This window comes from Rana temporaria, chromosome 4 (assembly GCF_905171775.1).
Source record: "Rana temporaria chromosome 4, aRanTem1.1, whole genome shotgun sequence".
Classification (NCBI taxonomy): Eukaryota; Metazoa; Chordata; class Amphibia; order Anura; family Ranidae; genus Rana; species Rana temporaria.
Window position 1 is genome coordinate 331,416,269 of NC_053492.1, and position 22,623 is coordinate 331,438,891.

The 22,623-nt window shown below is 47.2% G+C and overlaps 1 protein-coding gene across 5 annotated transcripts in view; it reads right to left on the reverse strand.

Annotated features, from left to right (window-relative positions):
• Nucleotides 1-22,623, reverse strand: part of TBCE (tubulin folding cofactor E) — a 619,064-nt gene that overhangs the window by 190,134 nt on the left and 406,307 nt on the right. For all 5 annotated transcript variants that reach the window (XM_040350725.1, XM_040350726.1, XM_040350724.1 and 2 more), the window contains one exon: nt 18,530-18,683. In XM_040350725.1, coding sequence (XP_040206659.1) covers nt 18,530-18,683 — 154 coding nt within the window. The remainder of the gene's footprint in view (nt 1-18,529; nt 18,684-22,623) is intronic.

The following is a 22,623-nucleotide window of genomic DNA, read 5'->3' on the forward strand; positions in this document are numbered from 1 at the left end:
ATAGTGGCCAAAGAGGCCCGCCAGGCCCTTTCTCGGGCCATCCACATTTACAAACAGGGAATCTGCCATCCGAAAGGAAGCCGTAACCGACAGATACACACGAAGAGCCCGAACCACATCCAAAGTGTGCAAGGCGACCTCCTTGGGGTGAGACGGTCGAGGACACAAAGGAAGGACAATGTCCTCATTTAGATGAAAGCCAGACACCACCTTATGAAGAAACGTGGGATGTGGACGCAGCACTGCCTTATCCTTGTGGAGAACCAAATACAGAGACTTACACGACAAGTCCGCCAGCTCAGAAACTCGCCGAAAGGACGTAATAGCAACTAGAAACACAACCTTCTGAGAGAGCGTGAGTAAGGGGATCTCCCTAATGTTCTCAAACAGTGACTTCTGAAGTACCGAGAGCACCAGAGTTAGATCCCACAGAGGCAGAGGCGAGCGTACTGGGGGAGCCACATGTCTAACCCCTTGAACAAAGGTACGCACTAACGAGTAAGCAGCCAATGGCCGCTGAAAAAAAGATAGCCAGAGCTGATATATGACCCTTGATAGTGCTCAAAGCCAGCTTCTAAACAACCCCACGCTGCCGGAACTAAGAACGATCTTAGATACCGAATCGGAATGCGGATGCCACCCCACAGCCTCGCACAAAGGGATGCAAGCCTTCCAGGTGCAATGATAAATCCTCTGTGAAGTAGACTTACGTGCCTTCAACATAGTAGGAATCACAGAACTCTGCAACCCACGGTCTCTCAGCACCTGGCTTTCAATACCCAGGCCGTCAAAGCCAGAGACGGTAAAGCAGGATGGAATATTTGTCCCTGAGACAGGTGGTCGTCCCGCACTGGCAGTCGCCAGGGGGCATGTTAAGTACAGAGTGTATCTGGTTGTAAAGCCTGACTTGTAGGAGGAGACCTCTCTTACAGCCCTTGCTCAGGAGTCATTGGAGTGGGGACAGTGAGCTTGAGAGTGCAGTAAGGTAGGCGTGCCTGGGGTAGTAGTAGTAGCCTGGCACAGTGGTAGGGTGATGATACTCCAGGGATGGCTGAAACTGTAGGCAGTAGTAGGGATGGTTGTAGGTCCGTGACCCAGGAGCTGGCAGGTACAGGAACAGCAGAAAGCTGGAGCAGAGTGAGATAAGCTGGGTTAGGTGTAAGACAGAGCAGCAGACAGTAGCAGGGTCAGACAGGCCGGGTCGGAGCAGGTAATCAGACGGTTGGATACAGGAGACCAAGCGTGGTCAGAGGTACAGGCAAGGTCTGGCAGCAGGTAGGCAAATAGAAGACTGAGCAGGGTCAAAGCAAGCCAAGGTCGGGATTGGAGATATCGGGTGGTCAAGCAGAGCCGGGTCGGTACAGGTAACGGATAAACAGGTATGCAGATTACTGGTACAGAGCTGCAGATCAAACAGCAATGCATCATTGTAGTTGCTGGCCTTTTAAAGGCATAATGGCGCCAAGTAGCGCTAACGTGCATGCGCGCACACCCGAAAAGCGCGCCGGCGCACAGGCACGGATGGATGCTGTTGCCTATTCTGCACAGCAGTGCGTGTGCGCATGCACGCACGCAAGAGTCCTCTTCCCATACCAGCAGGTCCCTGACAGGGCATGCGCCACCATCTGTACCACGTCGGCGTACCATGGATGCCAAGGCCAATCTGGAGCACATAGAATAACCAGTATCCTCCCAGCCTCTACCCTGCGCAGCAGACGAGGGAGGAGCTTGAGAGGACGGAAGGCATAAATGAGCTGATAATGCCCCCACGGCGCCTGACCCATCTGCCAAGGAATCTCTGCACCTTCCGATTGAGATGGGAGGCCAGAAGATCCACGTCCGGCGTGCCCCACCGCAGGGAAATTAGACGAAACACCTCTGGATGCAGCGACCACTTACGGCTGAGGTAGTCCGACTGCCAGTTTTCTACGCCCGGAATGTAGACGGCAGAGAGAGCCGGCACATGAGGTTTTGCCCACTGCAGAATGTGAGACCTCAAGCTCTGCTGAACTCCTTGTCCCCCCCCCCCGGTGGTTGACGTAAGCCACCTCTGTGGCATCGTCCAACTGGACGACCATGCAGCAGCTGCGTCCAACTGTAGAGATATAACCTGATCGCAAGCAACTCCAGGACGTTGATCGATAGATGAGACTCTTCTGACGTCCAGCGGCCCTGGGCCAATCTAAGGCTCAGAACCCCCTCCAGCCAATCACGCTGGCATTCCTCGTGATCACCGTCCAATGGAGAGGAAGAAACAACTTCCGATCCCTTGGACCGGAGACCGTAGCCACCAAAGAAGCGAGGCCCTGGTCAGACGGCCCACACGGATCTGACAATCCAGAGATTCCGGAGATTTGTCCCATTTGGATAAGATCTCTCTCTGCAAGACCCGAATGTGAAACTGGGCATACGGGACCGCCTCAAAAGGTGGATACCATGAGGCCCAGAACCTGCATGCAGAAACGTAGACCACTTGCAGGACAGCAGCAACCGCACCACAGCATGAAGGGTCTGAAGCTTGATCGGTGGAAGAAAAACCCTTGCTCGGGCAGAGTCCAGAATCAACCGCAAGAATTCCAGGCGCTGGGCCGGGAGCAACACGGACTTCTGGAGGTTCAACACCCAGCTGAACTCTTGCAGGGCTTGCATGGCGATCGCCACATGGTCCCTCAGTTCTGAAGCTCACACCGCACGCAGGAGGAGATCGTCCAGGTAGCCCACGACCCTGACCCCCGCTGTTTCAGCAAACGCCAGAACCGGTGCTAGCACCTTGGTGAAGACCAGTGGAGCCAAGGCCAGGCCAAAGGGAAGTGCCACAAACTGATAGTGTGCGTCCCTGACCACAAAGCGCAAGAAACGCTGGTGCCTGACACAGATGGGGACATGCAAGTATGTATCCTTGATGTCCAGGGAGGCCAGGAAATCCCCCTGATGAAGTGCGGCCACCACAGAATGAATGGACTCCATCCTGAACCTCTGTACCTTCACAAAACAATAGAGGGCCTTGAGATACAGGATCGGATGGACCCCTTCCTTCTTGGGAACTATGAACAGATTGGAGCAGAAACCACAAAACCTTTCTGAAGCTGGCACAGGAACTATCACCCCTGAAGGAGCAAGTCCTGTACCGCACCAAACAGAGCCTGCCGACGAGATGGAGGAAGATGAAGATTGGAGGGACCTGTCTGGTGGACAGGAAAGAAACTATTTTGTAGCCGGACAAAATGAGTTTGCAGACCCACTGGTCGGAAACAAGGGAAGTCCAGCGGTCCAGCGGTCCGGGCGGGGGTAAACCTTCACACGGAAGAGGGCTTGTCCATGGGCTTGCGATGCCAAGGATGCTTTGGTCCCCCCGCGGGAGCCTTGGTGGGCTATGAACTCTAGCCTGCAGAACCGGGCAGATGGAAAAAAACGATTGTGAGAGGGTGCCTTACTCGCGCACGTCACTTCAACCCTGACTCAACCTCAGAGGAGCAGTGCTGTGTGCTGTCCGTCCTCTGGCAGATGGGAACAACCACAATGAGATCCGTGCTCGCTCCAGGTATAACATCCAGCACTAGAGGGCCAGCAGAAGCCTCCCCACGAGGCTACAAGAAAATGGCCGTTTGCATGCTATGAAACTAGCATGCAAAAAAACATGGATGATTATTCATCCGATATTCTCATTGTGTTTACGAGGCTTTACTTACACATACAGGGAGAGCGAAACTTGAAGTAACTTAAAGCGGTGGTTCCCCCTTAAAAACAACTTTTTTTTATTCCACTCCCCCCCCCCACATTCCATCACGATTAATGCTCTTAATATTTTTTTCCTGCTGTACATACCTTAGTACAGCATATTCACCCGTCCATCCGGGTTGCGAGTCCCGCAGGAGTGGGCGTTCCTCACAGGCTGTTGATTGACGTTTTGCCCAAAAACGAGCTCTCTCCCCGTCGCGTAAGCCGCGTCACGATTGGCGAAAGGAGCCGAACGGCGATGCGCATGCGCAGTATAGCGCCGACTCGCCGTTCGGCTCCTTTCGCCAACCGTGACGCGGCTTACGCGACGGGGGGAGAGCTCGTTTTTGGGGAAAACGTCAATCAACAGCCTGTGAGGAACGCCCACTCCCGCGGGACTCGCAACCCGGATGCAACTAAAAAGCTCAAGAGCTTCAGTCCTTCCAGACAGCTTAGTCTTTCCCTGAACTTGAGGATGGTGTGTGATGACAACCTGTCCCTAGGTTCTTTTGGCTACCAAGAAAAAAATGATTTTTGTACTCACCGTAAAATTATTTTCTCTGAAGTTCATGGACGGACACAGCAGCATAATCTTGACAGTAGGCATTAGCCTTCTATCAGGGGAGGACTAGGCAGAAACATGTTAAAACAACATCAAAACTTTACAGTACCGCCCGGGTGGGCGGTCCCTCTGGGTACAACCCCTCTCCCTGCATGCAGCAGCTCAGTTCGTCAAAAAGCAGTACAAACATAAAAAAAAGAGGGGTGGGTGCTGTGTCTGTCCATGAGCTTTAGAGAAAGGGATTTTACAGTGAGTACAAAAATCCCATGTTCTCTTTCGTTCATGGACGGACACAGCAGCATAATCTTGACAGTAGGGACGTCCCCAAGCAGTGTCAAAAAAATGAGGGGTGGGAACAGCAACCAAACAAACTTCACCCCAAAAACAACCAGAGATCCTCAACGGAGGAGTTGCAACCTTAAAGATCCGCCTGCAAAACCTTGCGGCCGAAGCAAGCATCTGAAGATGCACTCACATCAACCTTGAAAAATTTAGTGTAGGTGTCACCAAGTCACCGCCTTACACACCTGGGAGACAGATTGATGTCGGAAAGCCCAAGAGGCACCTATTGCCCTGGTTGAATGCATTGTGCCAGGAAGGGAAAGCGCCCACCCTGTTAGGGCATAAGCCCGAATCATGATCTGTCTTATCTACGAAAAACAGCGTCCGATGAGACAGACAGGCCCTTCTGTGGGCCAACCACCGACACAAATAGGGGTTTAGACCTCCGAAGCGGAGCTGTAGCAGACAGATACACCCGCAGAGCTCGCACCAAGCCAAGGAAAGCAAGCAACCTCTTGGGATGCGACAGCCAAGGACACAAGGATGAAAGCACCATGTCCTCATTTGAAGAAAAGGCTGAAAATACCTTAGGAAGAAACAAAAGCACCGCCTTATCCTTGTGGAGGAGTAAGTAGGGGGGCTTGCAAGACAAGGCCGCCAACTCGGAAAACCTTTCTGGTAGAGGTAACAGCCACCCGAAAAGCTTCCTTCCGAGAGAGTGTCAACAGGGAAATCTCTCTGATATCTTCAAATGGTGGTTTTTGAAACACCAAGGGTACCAGATTCAATCCCACGAAGGCAGCAGTGATTGAACCGGAGGGGCCACATGTCGATCCCCTGAATAAACTTACTCACCAGTAAATGAGCTGCAATGGGTCGCTGAAAGAAAACAGTCAAAGGCTGATATCTGCCCCTTAATGGAGCTAAAAGTAAGTCTTTGATCCGCTCCACGCTGTAAAAACAGCAGGATCCTGGAAACCAAATATGTACGTGGACGCCACATCCTCTCCACACATAGAGATGTAGGCCCTCCACGTGTGATGGTAAATCTTCCAAAAAGATGACTGCCCTCAGCATGGTGGAAATCACCGAAACCGACAGGCCTCGGTCCCTTAGTATCCGACTGTCAACAGCCATGTTGTGAAGGCCAGTGACCATAAGCAGGATGAAATGTATGACCTTGCGAAAGAAAGTCCTCTCGCATTGGCAGTCACCAAGGAACATCCAACACCAGTCGTACTAAAGGCAGCGTACCAGGGATGCCAAAGTCAATCTGGGGCAATTAGAATTCTCTAAATCCCCTCGGCCTCTACTAGTAGTTAATTAGGAAAAAACCTGCGCTTACATCAAAACATTAAAACGAGTGCAACGAATAAAACATACGAGCGGCGTCTTCAGCGCCGGCTTACGTCACTCCAGGTGTACGTACACCTGGAGTGACGTAAGCCGGCGCTGAAGACGCCGCTCGTATGTTTTATTCGTTGCACTCGTTTTAATGTAAGCGCAGGTTTTTTCCTAATAAACTACCCCCCTGAGTCTTACAATATCACACTATTGGAGCCCCTGTGTTCCTTTATTTTCCCTCCCTGTTTTGGAGCTGTATTAGGAATTGGCCGAGGAGACGCTCCAGCAGATATTAGTAAGAGAGAAGATCTCTATGGTGGTTAACAGAGAAGTTGTATTCAGGATCTATCGGATGCATATTAATTTATGTTTTGAGGTAAGAGTTCTGGGAGCCTGGTGAGGGAGTGAACTATACATCTGTCAATTATCCGCCTAGTGGAAATTCAGCTACACTGCGACCACCATCTGACAGCTTGGCACACCATTATTGGGACACTCTTCTACTAATTTTTCACTCATTTTTATATTTTATTTTTTATTTTTTTGATCACCTCAATTTTTGGATTTATTCGATTCTTGCTCAATTATTTTATTAATTAATTTTTTGGAGTTTTACACTTTATATATTTATTTCACATATTGGGACTGTTTACAATCCCATCCTTTACCATTTGTTCACATTCACCGTATATGTATATATATTTAGAGTGATTTACCTTTTTTCACCAGTGTGTTGGTTCGCGCAGAACCCCTTTATTTATGATGGGTGACATATGCCACCTCCATGGTGTTGTCCAACTGGAACCTGACTGGACGTTCCCGCCGCCTCTGTGACCATGTGGAGGGGCACCACGTGATCACCCGAAGGAGCACACTGATCTGCAGGCGGGATTCTTTCTGCGTCCAGCGACCCTGTGTCGACTGTACACCCAAACTCCCTCCCAACCAGTCGGGCTGGCGTCTGTCGTGATTAAGAAATCCAGCGAAAAAGAAACGACTTCCCGGACAGAAGGGCCGAAGGCCTCAGCCACTAGATCAGGAATCCCTGACTAGCCGGCTCACCCGGATTTAATAATCCAGGGACAATGGAGATGTTGACAGGATCTCCGTTTGCAAGACTCGAGTGTGGAATTAAAAACACAGTACCGCCTCGAAGGTGGCTACCATGAAACCCAGGACTCGCATGCAAAAGCACAGTGATCACCACCTGCGTGACACCCACCGCTTTACCGCAGCCTGAAGAGTCTGCAACTTGCGAAGGGAGAAAAAACTCTCACCTCTAAGGAGTACAGAATTGAGCCCAGGTATTTCAGGCACTGAGCCGGCACCAACAACAACTTCTGGAGGTTCAGTACACAGCCAAACTCCTGATGATTGGTTATCTTCACATCCTCCCCTAATTCTGAGGCGGAAGCTGCTCTCAGGCGGAGATCAACCAAATAGCCCATGGTTGCGATCCCTTGCTGCCTTAGTAAGGCCAGGGTCGGGGCGAGCACCTTGGAGAAATTCCTGGTGCCGACGCCAGGCCAAATGGGAGAGCTACCATTTTGTAGTGCTCATGCCAGACTGCAACCGTAGAAACCTCTGATGCCCGACGTAAAAGATGCATCCCTGATGTCCAAGGATTGTATAAAAAAATCCCCCAGATGGAGTGCAGTGACCACAGAGCGAATTGCTTCCATCCTGAACCTTTGTGCTTTCACAAAGCTGTTGAGGGTCATAAGATCCCGGACCGGACCGACACCTCCCTTCTTTGGGACTACAAACAGATTGGAGTAGAATCCCTGAAACCTTTCCGGCGCAAGCACTATTGTGGGAGCACCGTGCTCTCACCCCAAACGACAGTTTTAATAATGTCATTTAGCGAGGCTCCAAAAGCCTCTAACCCTGGAAGAGCAAATCCGCCAGAGCCTTCTTGGACGTCTGGTCCGCAGACCAGCATATCAGTCGAATCATGTTGCGTAGCCCCACTGCAGATACTTATGGTTCTGGACATCCAGGGAGCTGTATCTAAGGCTGCATTACAGACATACTTAAGGCCATGCACCAACTGGTCCGCTATCATGCAGACCGGGGAAACCTGTTGCTATTCAAATCACGGTGCAGCAAATCTTTGCCCATCAAGGAAGCGTCAGTGACGCCAGGGTCGTGGCCAACAGTGGCCACAATGCTGACCCCCAATACCATGAACAAGGACCGGGCCACTGCCTCTGTCCTCTCGTCGGCAGGGTCCTTAAAAAATAGGGGTCCCTTCCACCGGAATCGTGGTAATTCCCTGGATAACTGGGGGCCCCATCGGGGGAGATATCCCTTTGAGGAGGGTTTCTGGAAAAGGACAACGGACTGCCATGCGATTTTTTGGAAAGCCGGAAAGGTTCCCATTCTTAGTATATAAACTTATCAATTAAGCTAGGCGGGGAAACATCCCAGCGGTGTGGGTCGGCTTGTGGGACCCAGAAGGGACCGACACCTTAATAGATGCCCCGTCGTATACTCCATTGTATTGGGGATCCCGCACACAGTGATAAGTGCTCCAAAAAGCGTCTTTCTGCGCTAACCCGGACACGGTAGCAAGCAAGGAAGCAGTTCCGCACTGTCCGAAAGGTCCTGGTCCGCATCTTCTGACATGTCAGAGCAGGGAACATCTGCCACAGCAAGGCCAGAGCCTGAATAAGAAACTCTTCCCAGAAGATGGTGGGGGGAGGGGGCGTTTTTACCCCCCTTGCGCCCGCATACCATTTCTACTCTTCCCGGGGACTCCAGGACCACTGACAAGGCGTCCATAGGCACCTCAGGTACAGGGGAGCCGGTTGTTATCACAGGGATGTCTGGGGAGAAACGCCAGCTTCTGACACCATGCAAACTCACACTTGCTCGACACCCATAGGGACCAAGACAAGGAACAAACGGTCCACTTTCCTAGCTGCTCAGACTGAGGACCCCCAGAGGACTCACTGCTCTGATCCCAGGTGCTGCCCAATGCCGCCGTCCGCTCTCCCCATATGCCTTATATCCTGTGTGGCTGCAGTATATGCCTGTGCCTGAGGTGTTCTGTGCTGTTCGCGCCGTTCAGAAGGGAAATTTTCATCGGTAGAGGAAAAAACGAAGCCGGGACTACAAGAAAATGGCTGCCAGCTGCCCCTGTAAAAAAGCGTGTGGACTACAAGAAAATGGCCACCGCTCTACAGCATTAAAACCAAGCGTGGCTACAAGAGAGTGGCGCAGGGCACCGCCAAAATAGCCCCTGAATGTTTTTCTGAGGTAAAGAGAAAAAAAATGCTGTGAACACACTGGGCCCCAGCGTGGAGACCCCCCATGGCACCAAACACACCACAGAGAGCGGACCCTTGACACCCCGCAGCCCCCAGCCAGGACACAGAGCACCCCCGGTGGACCCCCAGTCAATACACAGCAGGCCCAGCCACCACAGAGCATGAGGAAGAGGGAAAGGACAGGGAGAGAAGAAAGGAAGGGTGAGAGACCACCTAGTCGACTTCCCCAAGAATGCCCAGCTGTTCCAACCTGCGAGGACTACTGGATGCATTCCAGACAGACCCACCACCCAAACAGTACGGAGGTAGCTGTTGGCCACGGCAAACTGCGACACGGTCAGTAGTAGCCCGGTCATATGTGTGCCCCAGAGCATATAGCTTACCGGCCACCCCTGGAGCAACGGGGCATGTCGTGGCTGACCCAGCGCGTAGCTAAAGGACTGCTCATGCTCGATGGCCGGACTGGGGAGACTACAAGGATCTAGGATATCCAGCCTGTCACCCAGCTGGCAGTTGATAGTAGATCTCAGGATCAAAAAGGTAGAAAAGGGTAAAAAATCTCCAAGACCAATGGTTCCAATAGGGAGCCAGGTCCTTCTCCTATGCTAGGCAGAAAAAAACAGAGCTGCTGCATGCAGGGAGAGAGGTTGTACCCAGAGGGACCGCCCACCAGGTGGGCGGTACTGTACAGTTTTGATGTAGTTTTAACATATTAACATGTTTCGGCCTAGTCCTCTCCTGATAGAAGGCTAATACATACTGTCAAGATTATTCTGCTGTATCCGTCCATGAATGAAAGAGAAAAGAAAAAGAAAAAGGGTTCATAAGCAGGAAAGAAGGTACTTGCACTCGCAGGAATTGACATATTGGGGTTGATTTACTAATACTGGAGTTCAAAATCTGGTGCAGCTGTTCATGCGTCTAACTTCAGCTTGTTCGATTAGGCTTTGATTAAAAAACAAACAAATTGGTTTCTATGCAGAGCTGCACCAGATATTGTACTTTCCAGTTTTAGTAAATCAACAACCATTTTGTGCAAAGTTGTCCTTATCAACAAAAGAAATAGGCCCGGATTCACATACAACGGCGCATATTTATGCCGGTGTAGCGTATCTAATATACGCTACGCCGACGTAGCGCAGAGAGGCAAGCACTGGATTCACAAAGCCAGTGCTGCCAAATCTGCGCTGGGTTCCCTCAGCGTAAGCCGTCGTAAGTGGAAGTGGGCGTGAGCCATGCTAATGAGGCGTGAACCAATGCAAATGATGGGCCAAGCGTCATAGAAGTGCTTAAAACTAACGGCGCATGCGCCGTCCCATAGACGCAACCCAGTGCGCATGCTCAGAATCACGTCGAAACTACTCCCTAAGATAGGACGGATCACTCCCTACGACGTGAACATAACCTACGCCCAGACCTATTCACGTACTACGTAAACGACGTAAAATTGGATGGTTGTGTTCCCTGGTCCATACATTTGCATGAGTTGCGCCTCATATATGGGGAATAACTTTACGCCGGGCGTACGACTTACGTAAACCGCGTATATTATGCACCGGGCGCATGTACGTTTGTGAAACGACGTATCTCCCTCATTAGCATATGTGAATAGGAAATCAATGGGAGCGCCACTTGCGGCCAGCGTAAATATGCGCCCACGATACGCCGGCGTAGGAAAGTTACGTTGGTCGGATGAAGCCTATTTTCAGGCGTATCTAGTTTTGTGGGCACGTCACACAGATACGACGGCGCATATTTACACTTACGCGGCGTATCTCGAGATACGTCGGCGTAAGTGCTTTGTGAATCCGGGCCATAGTCTGCAGCCAAATTATCTGTAAGACCTGTAGAGTAGTTGGCATTGAATTCTCCACTTTCCTGTTCCTTTGAAGCTAAACTTTTTCTATGTCAGAGCTTTACGCCTCACATGGTTTGGTAAGATTTAGGTTGATTTGGGCATTCCTGAAACACATCTTGATTTTGAGCTAACAGGAAAGCTATATTGAGCACCCTAGCACCTACTGTATATTGAGCACCCCAACACCCAACAGCTTTATTAGCCAAATCTTTATTGTAGCTTTCTCATAGCTTAGGTTGTAAGTTTCCACTCAACCTGTAACCACACCAGATATCCAACACTTTACAGATAATATAACCAGTTGGCAGCCTCCCCATAGCACATTTACTGCTACAGGGCGGCCGTGCTGCACAGGATCACGTATATATACATGATCTGTGCTCCCTACATATTCCCGAGCCGAGGAATATGGTGGTGGCGCGATTCATTGCAGCACTGATTAACAGGTCAAGGCAAACCGCATAAGCACAATTTTAAAACATGTCATGTCAAGCCTGTGTTTACAAAACACAGGCACAGGAAATTATGTAATCTTCTTTCCTGGAGTTCTTTTTGGATCCAGTGTGAGAAGAGAGAACATCTACAGTGAGAAAAAACACTACACTGACACTAGTTCACATAGTTAGGCACATTTAACCCCCAGTTAATCCTTTCACGGTGTCATTAGGTACAGTGTACAGATTTTTTGCTGATCACTGTATTAGTGTCACTGGTGACACTAGATAGCGTTGGCGTCAATCCTAGATAGCATCAGTTTGTCCACCGCATACAGTATCATACAAAAGTGAGTAAACCCCTCACATTTTTGTAAATATTATATTCTATCTTTTCATGTGACAACACTGAAGAAATGACACTTTGCTACAATGTAAAATAGTGAGTGTACAGCTTGCATTTGCTGTCCCCTCAAAATAACTCAATACACAACCATTAATGTCTAAACCGCTGGCAACAAAAGTAAGTACACCCCTAAGTTAAAATGTCCAAATTGGGCCCAAAGTGTCAATATTTTGTGGGGCCACCATTATTTTCTAACACTGCCTTAACCCTCTTGGTCATGGAGTTCACCAGAGCTTCACAGGTTGCCACTGAAGTTCTCTTTCTCTCCTCCATGATGACATCACAGAGCTGGTGGATGTTAGAGACCTTGCGCTCCTCCACCTTCCATTTGAGGATGCTCAATAGGGTTTAGGTCTGGAGACATGCTTGGCCAGTCCATCACCTTTACCCTCAGCTTCTTTAGCAAGGCAGTGTTCATCTTGGAGGTGTGTTTGGGGTCGTTATGTTGGAATACTGCCCTGTGGTCCAGTCTCTGAAAGGGAAAAGATCATGCTCTACTTCAGTATGTCACAGTACATGTTGGCATTCATGGTTCCCTCAATGAACTGTAGCTCCCCAGTGCCGGTGATCTGACGAGATGGTTCCTGCAAGAACTGCGCAGGCGCAATCCTTACCGACGGAAATCACCGTACCTCCAGGGCGACGTGGAATTTGAGGTAAGTGGCCAGTCGACCTCATGTGCTCGCTTCGCTCGGACAGCTCGCTACGCTCGCTCGGCCTCCTGGCTCTTTTTTTTTTAACATCCTCCAATCCACGGGGATGTTAAGGAATGAGTTTGGATGCCGGCCGAGGTTCGGAGATTTCCGTCGGCAAGGATTGCACCTGTGCAGTCCTTATAGGAACCATCTCGATAGGGGAACCATACCGACAAGTCACCAGCAGCGCTCATGCAGCCCCAGACCATAACACTCCAACCATCATGCTTTACTTTAGGCAAGACCACACTAGTCTTTGTACTCCTCACCTGGTTGCCACCACACACGCTTGACACCATCTGAACCAAATAAGTTTACCTTGGTCTCATCAGACCATAGGGCATGGTTCTAGTAATCCATGTCCTTAGTCTGCTTGTCTTCAGAAAACTGTTTGCACGCTTTCTTGTGCACCCCTTTCAACTCTGCAACAATGCTGGCAGCACTCATCTGTCTATTTCCCAAAGACAACCTCTGGATATGACACTGAGCACTTGCACTCAACTTCTTTGGTCCACCATGCCGAGGCCTGTTCTGAGTGGAACCTGTCCTGTTAAACCGCTGTATGGTTTTGGCCACTGTGCTTCAGCTCAGCTTCAGGGTCTTGGCAATCTTACTATAGCCTAGGCCAGGGGTACTTAATTAAAATTCAAGGAGGTCCGGTCGCCAAAATTTTCTTTGGCCCGAGGTCCGAATCTCAAGTCTGTGTTATGACTCCGAGAAAGATTGTAGTCATTGTATTTCTATTAAAACATGAAAAATGTACAATTTCACAGTGCCCCTTTACATCAGGTGTCCCCAGAGCTTTTTTTTCTCAGAAAATAGGTGCAGGAACTCAACCATGACCCGTTCAGATTTCACAAACAGTAGAAGGGTCTTAAAGGGGCATTAAATACCAGGATTGCATTACATACAGAGTGCAGAGTTCAGGGGGTTACACACAGAGTGCAGAGCTGTCACTTGTAAACACAGAAACCAGACTTCTGTGTTTACAAGTGATTGTGGTGAGCAGGCACCAAAGGGTCTGAGCCAGAGGTGGTGGAACTGAGTTCCCCCAAGTCCCCCCTGAAAAAAAGCCCTGGGTGTCTCCATCACAGTGCCCCTTTACATCAGGTGTCCCCATCACAGTGCCCCTTTACATCAGGTGTCCCCATCACAGTGCCCCTTTACATCAGGTGTCCCCATCACAGTGCCCCTTTACATCAGGTGTCCCCATCACAGTGCCCCTTTACATCAGGTGTCCCCATCACAGTGCCCCTTTACATCAGGTGTCCCCATCACAGTGCCCTCTTACATCAGGTGTCCCCATCACAGTGCACTCTTACATCAGGTGTCCCCATCACAGTGCCCTCTTACATCAGGCGTCCCCATCACAGTGCCCCCTTACATCAGGTGTCCCCATCACATTGCCCTCTTACATCAGATGTCCCCATCACAGTGCCCCCTTACATCAGGTGTCCCCATCACAGTGCCCCTTTACATCAGGTGTCCCCATCACAGTGCCCCTTTACATCAGGTGTCCCCATCACAGTGCCCCTTTACATCAGGTGTCCCCATCACAGTGCCCCTTTACATCAAGTGTCCCCATCACAGTGCCCCTTTACATCAGGTGTCCCCATCACAGTGCCCTCTTACATCAGGTGTCCCCATCACAGTGCCCCTTTACATCAGGTGTCCCCATCACAGTGCCCCTTTACATCAGGTGTCCCCATCACAGTGCCCCTTTACATCAGGTGTCCCCATCACAGTGCCCTCTTACATCAGGTGTCCCCATCACAGTGCCCCTTTACATCAGGCATTCCCGTCAGAGTGCCCTCTTACATCAGGTGTCCCCATCACAGTGCCCCTTTACATCAGGTGTCCCCATCACAGTGCCCCTTTACATCAGGTGTCCCCATCACAGTGCCCCTTTACATCAGGTGTCCCCATCACAGTGCCCCTTTACATCAAGTGTCCCCATCACAGTGCCCCTTTACATCAGGTGTCCCCATCACAGTGCCCTCTTACATCAGGTGTCCCCATCACAGTGCCCCTTTACATCAGGTGTCCCCATCACAGTGCCCCTTTACATCAAGTGTCCCCATCACAGTGCCCCTTTACATCAGGTGTCCCCATCACAGTGCCCTCTTACATCAGGTGTCCCCATCACAGTGCCCTCTTACATCAGGTGTCCCCATCACAGTGCCCCTTTACATCAAGTGTCCCCATCACAGTGCCCCTTTACATCAGGTGTCCCCATCACAGTGCCCTCTTACATCAGGTGTCCCCATCACAGTGCCCCTTTACATCAGGTGTCCCCATCACAGTGCCCTCTTACATCAGGTGTCCCCATCACAGTGCCCCTTTACATCAGGTGTCCCCATCACAGTGCCCTCTTACATCAGGTGTCCCCATCACAGTGCCCCTTTACATCAGGCATTCCCGTCAGAGTGCCTCCTTACATCAGATGTCCCATCAGAGTCCCCCTTAACATAAAATGTGCCCATCAGCATCTCCCTTAACATAAAATAAGAGTCACGCTGATGGGCACATTATATGTTAAGGGACCCTCTGATGGGCAAATTTTATGTTAAGGGACACCCTGATGGGCACATTTTATATTAAGGGGCACTCCGATGAGCACAACAAAACGTGCCCCTTAACATAAAATATGCCCACCAGAGTGCTCATTACCAAAAATGTGCCCATCGGAGTGTTCCTTAACAAAAAATATGTCCAACAGCATGCCCCTTAATATAAATGTGCCCATCAGTGTGCCCCTTAACATAAAATAAGGGTCACGCTGATGGGCACATTTTATTTTAAGGGGCACTCTGGCACATTTTATTTTAAGGGGCACGCTGATGGGTATATTTTTAATGTGCAAACTGATGGCCACATTTTATGTTAAGGGGCACTCTGATGGGCACGACAAAATATGCCCATCAGTGTGCACATAAAAAAATATACCCATCAGCGTGCCCCTTAAAATAAAATTTGTCCATCAGAGTGCCCCTTAAAATAAAAAAAGGTGCCCATCAGCCTGACCTTTAATTTATATATGCCCAGCAGTGTGCACAATAAAAATACTTGATCACTAGTTAAGTGTATAACACATACCTATACCTTGCATGTAGGAGGGCACATCTTAAATATCGAAGGGGCGGAAGCTGCGAGACATTGGGAGCCAGGACCCGGGAACCGCGAACAGCGGGGGGACGGGCGCGCCCGTGACGTCACGCCTCTACTCGCAGGGGGAGCCGGGAACCGCGAGCAGCAGGGGGCGGGGCGCACGTGACGTCACGCCCCTACTCACGGCCCGTGAGTCAACTTTTGTTTTTGCCGAGACCATCGGTGAGGAGCAGGGGGCGGGCACATGCACGCAGCGTCAGTGGTTGCTGAGGAAACCCGCGATCCCTGCAAACAAACGCTGCCATTTACATTATACTGGCGGTCCGGGAAGAAGCGTCACTCGGTCCGGACTCGGACCGCGGGCCGCCATTTAGTGACGGCTGGCCTAGGCCATCTTTATGTAGAGCAACAGTTATTTTTTTCAGATCCTCAGAGTTCTTTGCCATGAGGTGCCATGTTGAACTTCCAGTGACCAGTATGAAAGAGAGAGAGAGCAATAACACCACATTTAAAACACCTGCGACCTTGTAACACTAATGAGTCACATGACACCGGGGAGGGAAAATGGCTAATTTAGCCTAATTTGGACATTTTCACTTAGGGGTGTACTCACTTTTGTTGCCAACCGTTTAGACATTAATGGCTGTGTGTTGAGTTTTTTTGAGGGGACAGCAAATTGACACTGTTATACAAGCTTTACACTTACTACTTTACATTGTAGCAAAGTGTAATTTTTTTCAGTGTTGTCACATAAAAACATATAATAAATAGTTACAAAAATGTGAGGGGTGTACGCACTTTTGTGAGATACTGTATTCGCGAATAACCCCTTGATCGCCCCCAGTTAACCCTTTCACTACCCTGCCACAGTGTCATTAGTACCGTACAGATTTTTTTCAGTTTGCTCGCCACATATTCACTAATGCATTTTAACCCTTTGATTGCCAGTAACACACACACACACACACACACTATACACCCCACTACTAGTATAGTGTCTGAATGGATCAATATCTTTGATCAGATCAGAACTATACTAGCATCCCCAACAGTATAGTGATCCCAAAAACACAGCGTTAGCAGGATCAGCCCCGACACCAGTCAGCACCTGCGTTTAGCCCCTCTAACAAGTGCAGTGTCAGTGAATCACCATTATTTCTCATACACAGTACACAGAAATGCAACATTAGCAAAATCAGGCATAATCTCTGCTAGGATTAGCTGGTACAATGTTTTGTAGCGGATCATGCTGTCCATGACAGTCAGGTGCTTTTTTACCTGCGATTCACATTAGGTACCTATACATTTAGTGGCCAAAATGTCCAAAGAAAGGTACAATAGTGAAGTGGCCTACAGGATTCTGAGCATGACAGATGAGAGAGATGGGGAAGCCTCACTGTCAGAATCAGGCCAAGAATACAAACCTGTAGAGAGCAGCGGTAGGTACCATGACATATAGCTCAGACAATGGAGTAGAAGTTTCTGCTAAGGTCAGGCCTAACCGACCCCTGCCCAGGTTGCTGGGGTGGTACAATTGTATGAGGATTCTCGTATGCAGCAGAGTGCCAGTATTAGTGCCACTCTACCTTTTGATAAACAACCGAGCACCAGCGGCCTAGTACATCCTGATCTTAGACACACCAGCAAATGTGATCCAAAAAAATGTAAGGGACAGTGTAAAAATAAAATAACAAACCAAAATATATAACAAAAAATAAAACTAAAGCACCCCCGTCCAAAGACGAACGCAAGCACTGGTCTTGTGTCGTATGTAAAAAAGCAATTGCACCATGTATATCACCAAGAACACCAGATTGGGGGCAGGAATTCTAGCACTAGACCTCCTGTGTAAATCTAAAGTGGTGACCTGTAAAGGCTTTTAAAAATGTATGTAGTTTGTCGCCACTGCACGAGCGTGCACAATTTTAAAGCATGTCATGTTTGGTATCTATTTACACAGCGTAAGATCATCTTTTCTATTTTATCAAACAATTTGGCAATATATTGTGTTATATATGCCTCTCAGCAAATGGATTGGGTTGGCTACTTCCCGAAAATAGGTCATTTGGGGGGGGGGTTCTGTGCTATCTTGGCATTTCAGGGTCTCCAAAACAGTGATAGTTAGTGAGGAAGTGAAATTTGCAAATGTGCGCCCTTTGAAATCCTGAAGGCGGTAATTGGCTTTTGGCACCCGTACGCAGAAAGGCTCCCAAAAAGTCTCACACATGTGGTATCCCCGTACTCAGGAGAAGTAGCAGATTGTATTCTGGGGTGTATTCCCACATATACCCATGGCATGTGTGAGCAATATATCATTTAAGAGACAGCTTTGTGTAAAAAAAAAAAAAAAAAAAAGTATTTTGGGGGGGGGGTTGTACTGCCCTGGCATTTTAGCACCTCATGAAATGTGATAGGCAGTCAAGAAAGTAAAAGCTGTGTAAATTCCAGTATATACCTTTTGCGCAAACCAATCAATATACGCTCATTGGGATTTCTTTATACCAAAGACATGTAGCTGAATACATTTTGGCCTAATTGTATTACAACATTTAAGTTTATTGGATTTTTTTTATAATAGAATGAAGAAAATAGTTTTTTTTTCTTCTAATTTTTCTGTCTTTTTATCGTTTATATTGCAAATCAAATACCACAGCGTTGCATGACCGCGCAATCACCAGTTAAAGTAGCGCAGTGCCAAATAGCATAAAATGCTCTGGTCAGGATGGCGAAACCTTCAGGAGGTCAAGAGGATAATTTACTCATTATGGACATTTAAAAAAAAATTGCAGTTAAAAAGTGTGCAGCCAAATTAAATGCACTAACTGAATTGTGAACCATATTTTTTTCTTACTTTTAACAAGAGCAGTGTAACGTGGATGTTCCACTAGAAACATCACACAAAGATTGTTGAATTCACTTTTATGACTTCCACCTGCTTTTAGCCAGTCAATCCCAAAAAATTTTCTGTAATCAAGTTCAGCTCCTCTTCTTTCTTCCGGCAAAATCTGTTTAAAACATTAAAAAGTGATTGTTTATGGAAAAATGTTCCTCTTACTGTAAACTATTAATGATTTACTAGTTACTATGAAATGTACAGATTAATGTACAGATTATTGGCCCCCTGTCTTTTACATGTCACGGACTTCTTTCCTGTTTTGGAATACACTGGGGTTGATTTACTAATAGTGTATAGACAGTTTACCCTGCAAAGTGTATGTATACATAGCGTAGTAAATAATGTGAAGCTGTGTTCACTTTGAATGGCTGTTCATGTGCAAGAGAAATAAAAGGTTGTAAATTGTCAACACTTCAGCTCCTCTGAACTGAAATGCCTTAAAGCGGAGTTCCACCCAAAAATAGAACTTCCGCTTTAAGTGTAAGTGACCCCTTCCCGGAAGGAAGTTCACCTCTCCCCCCTCCATCCCTGCAATCTTCTGGGACAAGTCACAGGTCCCAGAACATTGTCCAGCCAATCGCAGCCCAGCTCGCACATGCGCAGTGTGTGCCCGGCTGTGAAGACCGTAGACTTTAATAATCGGGGCTTCCTTTGCTGGATCGTGGGAAAAGTGAGTGTCCGATTATTAAAAGTCTACTTTTTGTAGCTGCTAACTTTTATATGGGTAGAACTCCACTTTAATTATTCAATATATTGGGCATCATTTCTCTACTGTACAATATTACAATAACTAATTTTCTTAGTAAATAGAAACAAGACCCGGGTGTGAATCCGGGAGAAATATAGTTGATCAGAAATATGACTAAAACGTGTTCACAAAATGTGCCTGCCTCTTTTTCCCCCCGCCAATAATCTTTACTCTACCCTCCCTTCATTCTAATCTCACTTTACTCTACACCTACAACCCCCCCCCCCCTTTTGGTGGAAATATTTGTCCTATTCCCCAAATATAGACATCTGATGTGTTATCCTGCTTTACATTTGTGTTTCACAAGCCTAACTATGTACAAGACGTTAAACCACATTAATATATCAATATAAAGTGCATACATTCATAACAATTAATCCAGTAAAACATTCATATATATCAAAAACTGTATTCAAGAATGTGTTAAAAAAAACATTCATAAATAATTCAGTAAAGTATATCAGAAAAAAAAAGAAGAGAAGTGGGATGGGGTGGATGGATATCAGGAGCCAAGATTCCAGGATTGTGTTACCATACAACCAGGTTGTTTAACAGTAGGTTCAAAAAAAGGGAGACACAAAGGAGGAACTTATGGGGGTCGATTTACTAAAACTGGAGAGTGCAAAATGTAGAAACCAATCAGCTTCCAGGTTTTATTGTCAAAGCATTTTGCACAGTTTTAGTAAATCAACCCCATGGTGTAGTAATTCAAAATACAGGCTTTTTAAGTAGGGTTAAAAAGTAGTTGAGGGTTAAAAATTAATGAGGGTTGTAGTTTTAACCCTAATTAAAAAGTGTTTTAGAGGCTGTAAGGATACATGGCCATTTTTGGTGGACTTATCCTATAGCTAACAGACTCTGAATTAGAGTATCATATGATACATAACCATCTCAAATTACCTTTGTGCAAAATCCAAGTGAAGAGAACTACCTGAAATGAAAATCTAAAGAAATCACAAAACGTCAACATAAACTGCTAGTATGGATAGTATATATATATATATATATATATATATATATATATATATATATATATATATATATATATATATATATATATATATATATATACACACACACACACACACACACACACACACATCTAAGCAGCTGCCAGGTCATGCAAAACAAATATATTGTAAAGACACGCAAATCTTTCACAATGATGCATGAAAATCTGTTTGAAAAACAAAGTAACTTCTCTCATTCCCAGTGACAATGTTTTGGATCTCAAATCAACCGGAATATTTTGAAGAATACATTGTGAAGCGGAAGAGGGAGATTAATCCCCCAGAAAAGGACGACGTGAAACGGCAGTTACAGGAGGCAAAAGAGGTCGCAAGACAGCGAAGAGAGAACTTGTACTCGCAGGAATAGAAGGCGTCCAGCAGAAGGCGCAGCTCCTTCACACCTGTCCTTATATTGCATTCTTCCCCCGTGTGTGTTCTACACTATGTAAGATTGGATGTGGCTTCATGTATAGTACCAAAGTGATCGCTTCATTAAAGATGTTATTTTTTGTAAATATGAAAAAAAAAAGAAGAAAAACAAAGTAGTAATGGTGAATATCCCAATTCCCTCTTCTTCCTTTCATTTCCCTCTACCCCCTCTCTTTTTAATGTAATGTTGCTTGTTCTTTTCATGATTTTATAATAAACATTATACTTTAGGGGGTGCAATCGTGACAGAGAAAATTGAGTATTGTCCGTGATATACCTGTGGGACATCACTTCTCATAACCGAACCACACCATAGAAGACCTCTATGTTTTAGTTCTTAAAGGAAATTGCAGAACTATCCAGGAAAGGAAAACGTTGAACTAAGAATGATACTACTTTTTCACACAAAAAATAATGGCCTAAATTTAGATATTGGTTTCCTTACCCATTATATTACAGTTTTACGACCCCCTCTGTGACTATCATCCCCCCTCTAGTCTATAGCTTTCACTCTGTCTTATCTCACAAGCTCTGTTGCTAGCTTTATTACCATTGATTTGTGTTTGTTTATCTTTTTTTCCTTTCCCTCAGAGATTGTGTTTTTTGTTTTTGTTTTAACATTCTGCTAAAACATTTGTAAATCAGTACTGCTTGGACCTTAAAGAAGGGGACATACCCCAAAAGCTTGTCCTGAAAAATGGTATGTCAGTGCAAATAAAAAGAGTATCACGAACAGTACTCAATTTTCTCTATAATAAACATGGAAAAACAACTTAGCACATGAAAAAATCTAATAATCATGGAAAAGCAGAGCCTCCCTGCTGTCAGACTTCAACAGAGCAGCAGGGGAAATTGCTGCACCAACATCGCTTGTGTTGGTACAGCGATCTGTCAGTTTGTTTCAATCTGCTGGTTGAAGAAAGAAACTGTCAGTATGTACACAATTTAAGGGTGATTACTCAGAGAATTTCTTAGCAGAGGTGATAGACACCAGAAAGGCATCATTACAGGTAAGATCAGACAAGGGAGCATTCCTAATGGGTTCAAATGGTGATATCTCAGGAGTCAAGAGAATCAGATTGAGATCCCATGAGGAGAGCTGTGAAATGTGAGCTACTCCCTGAGGGGCAAATCATGGCTTTAGCCATTCTGCTTTAGAAACCTTTCGACTCTCACGCTCTAATTAAGGCAGTGATCCTCAGGACCCACTGACGGGCCATATTTTAAGTATTACCTTGGAGAGATGCATATTGGAATACTGCAATCACAGAGCAGAAAATTATATTACCTGTGATGTATTTGAGTTATCTTGCAAACCTGGTCTGTTAGTGATTCCCAACTCTTGTCCTCAAGACCCACTAAGGCTGCATTCACACCTGAGCGACAAAACGCCCGACGCCGGATGCTTCTGCCGCTAGAGGGGAGAATTCCCATTGCTGTCTATGGAGATGGTTCACATCTCATAGACGCCGAACGCCTGTAAAAAAGTCCCGAAGCCTTTTTTTCAGGCGACATTGGCGTTTGCCCATTGACAGCAATGGGAAGACTTTGAAAAAAAAAAAATTGAAAGTTTCACACTCGCGGCAAAATACGCCGCTACCGCCGAACGCGGCTGCCGCTCAGGTGTGAATGGAGCCTTACAGGCCAGGTTTGCAAGACAACTGAAATACATCACAGGTGATATCATTTTCTGCTCAGGGATTGCAGTATTCCAGTCTGCATCTCTCCAAGGTGGTCTTGAGGACCACTGCCTTAATTAGAGCGTGAGAGACCAAAGGTATCTAAAGCAGAATGGCTAAAGCCATGATTTGCCCCTCAAGTCATGTTGGTTGACTGGACATATGTCTTATGGTGTACTTCCT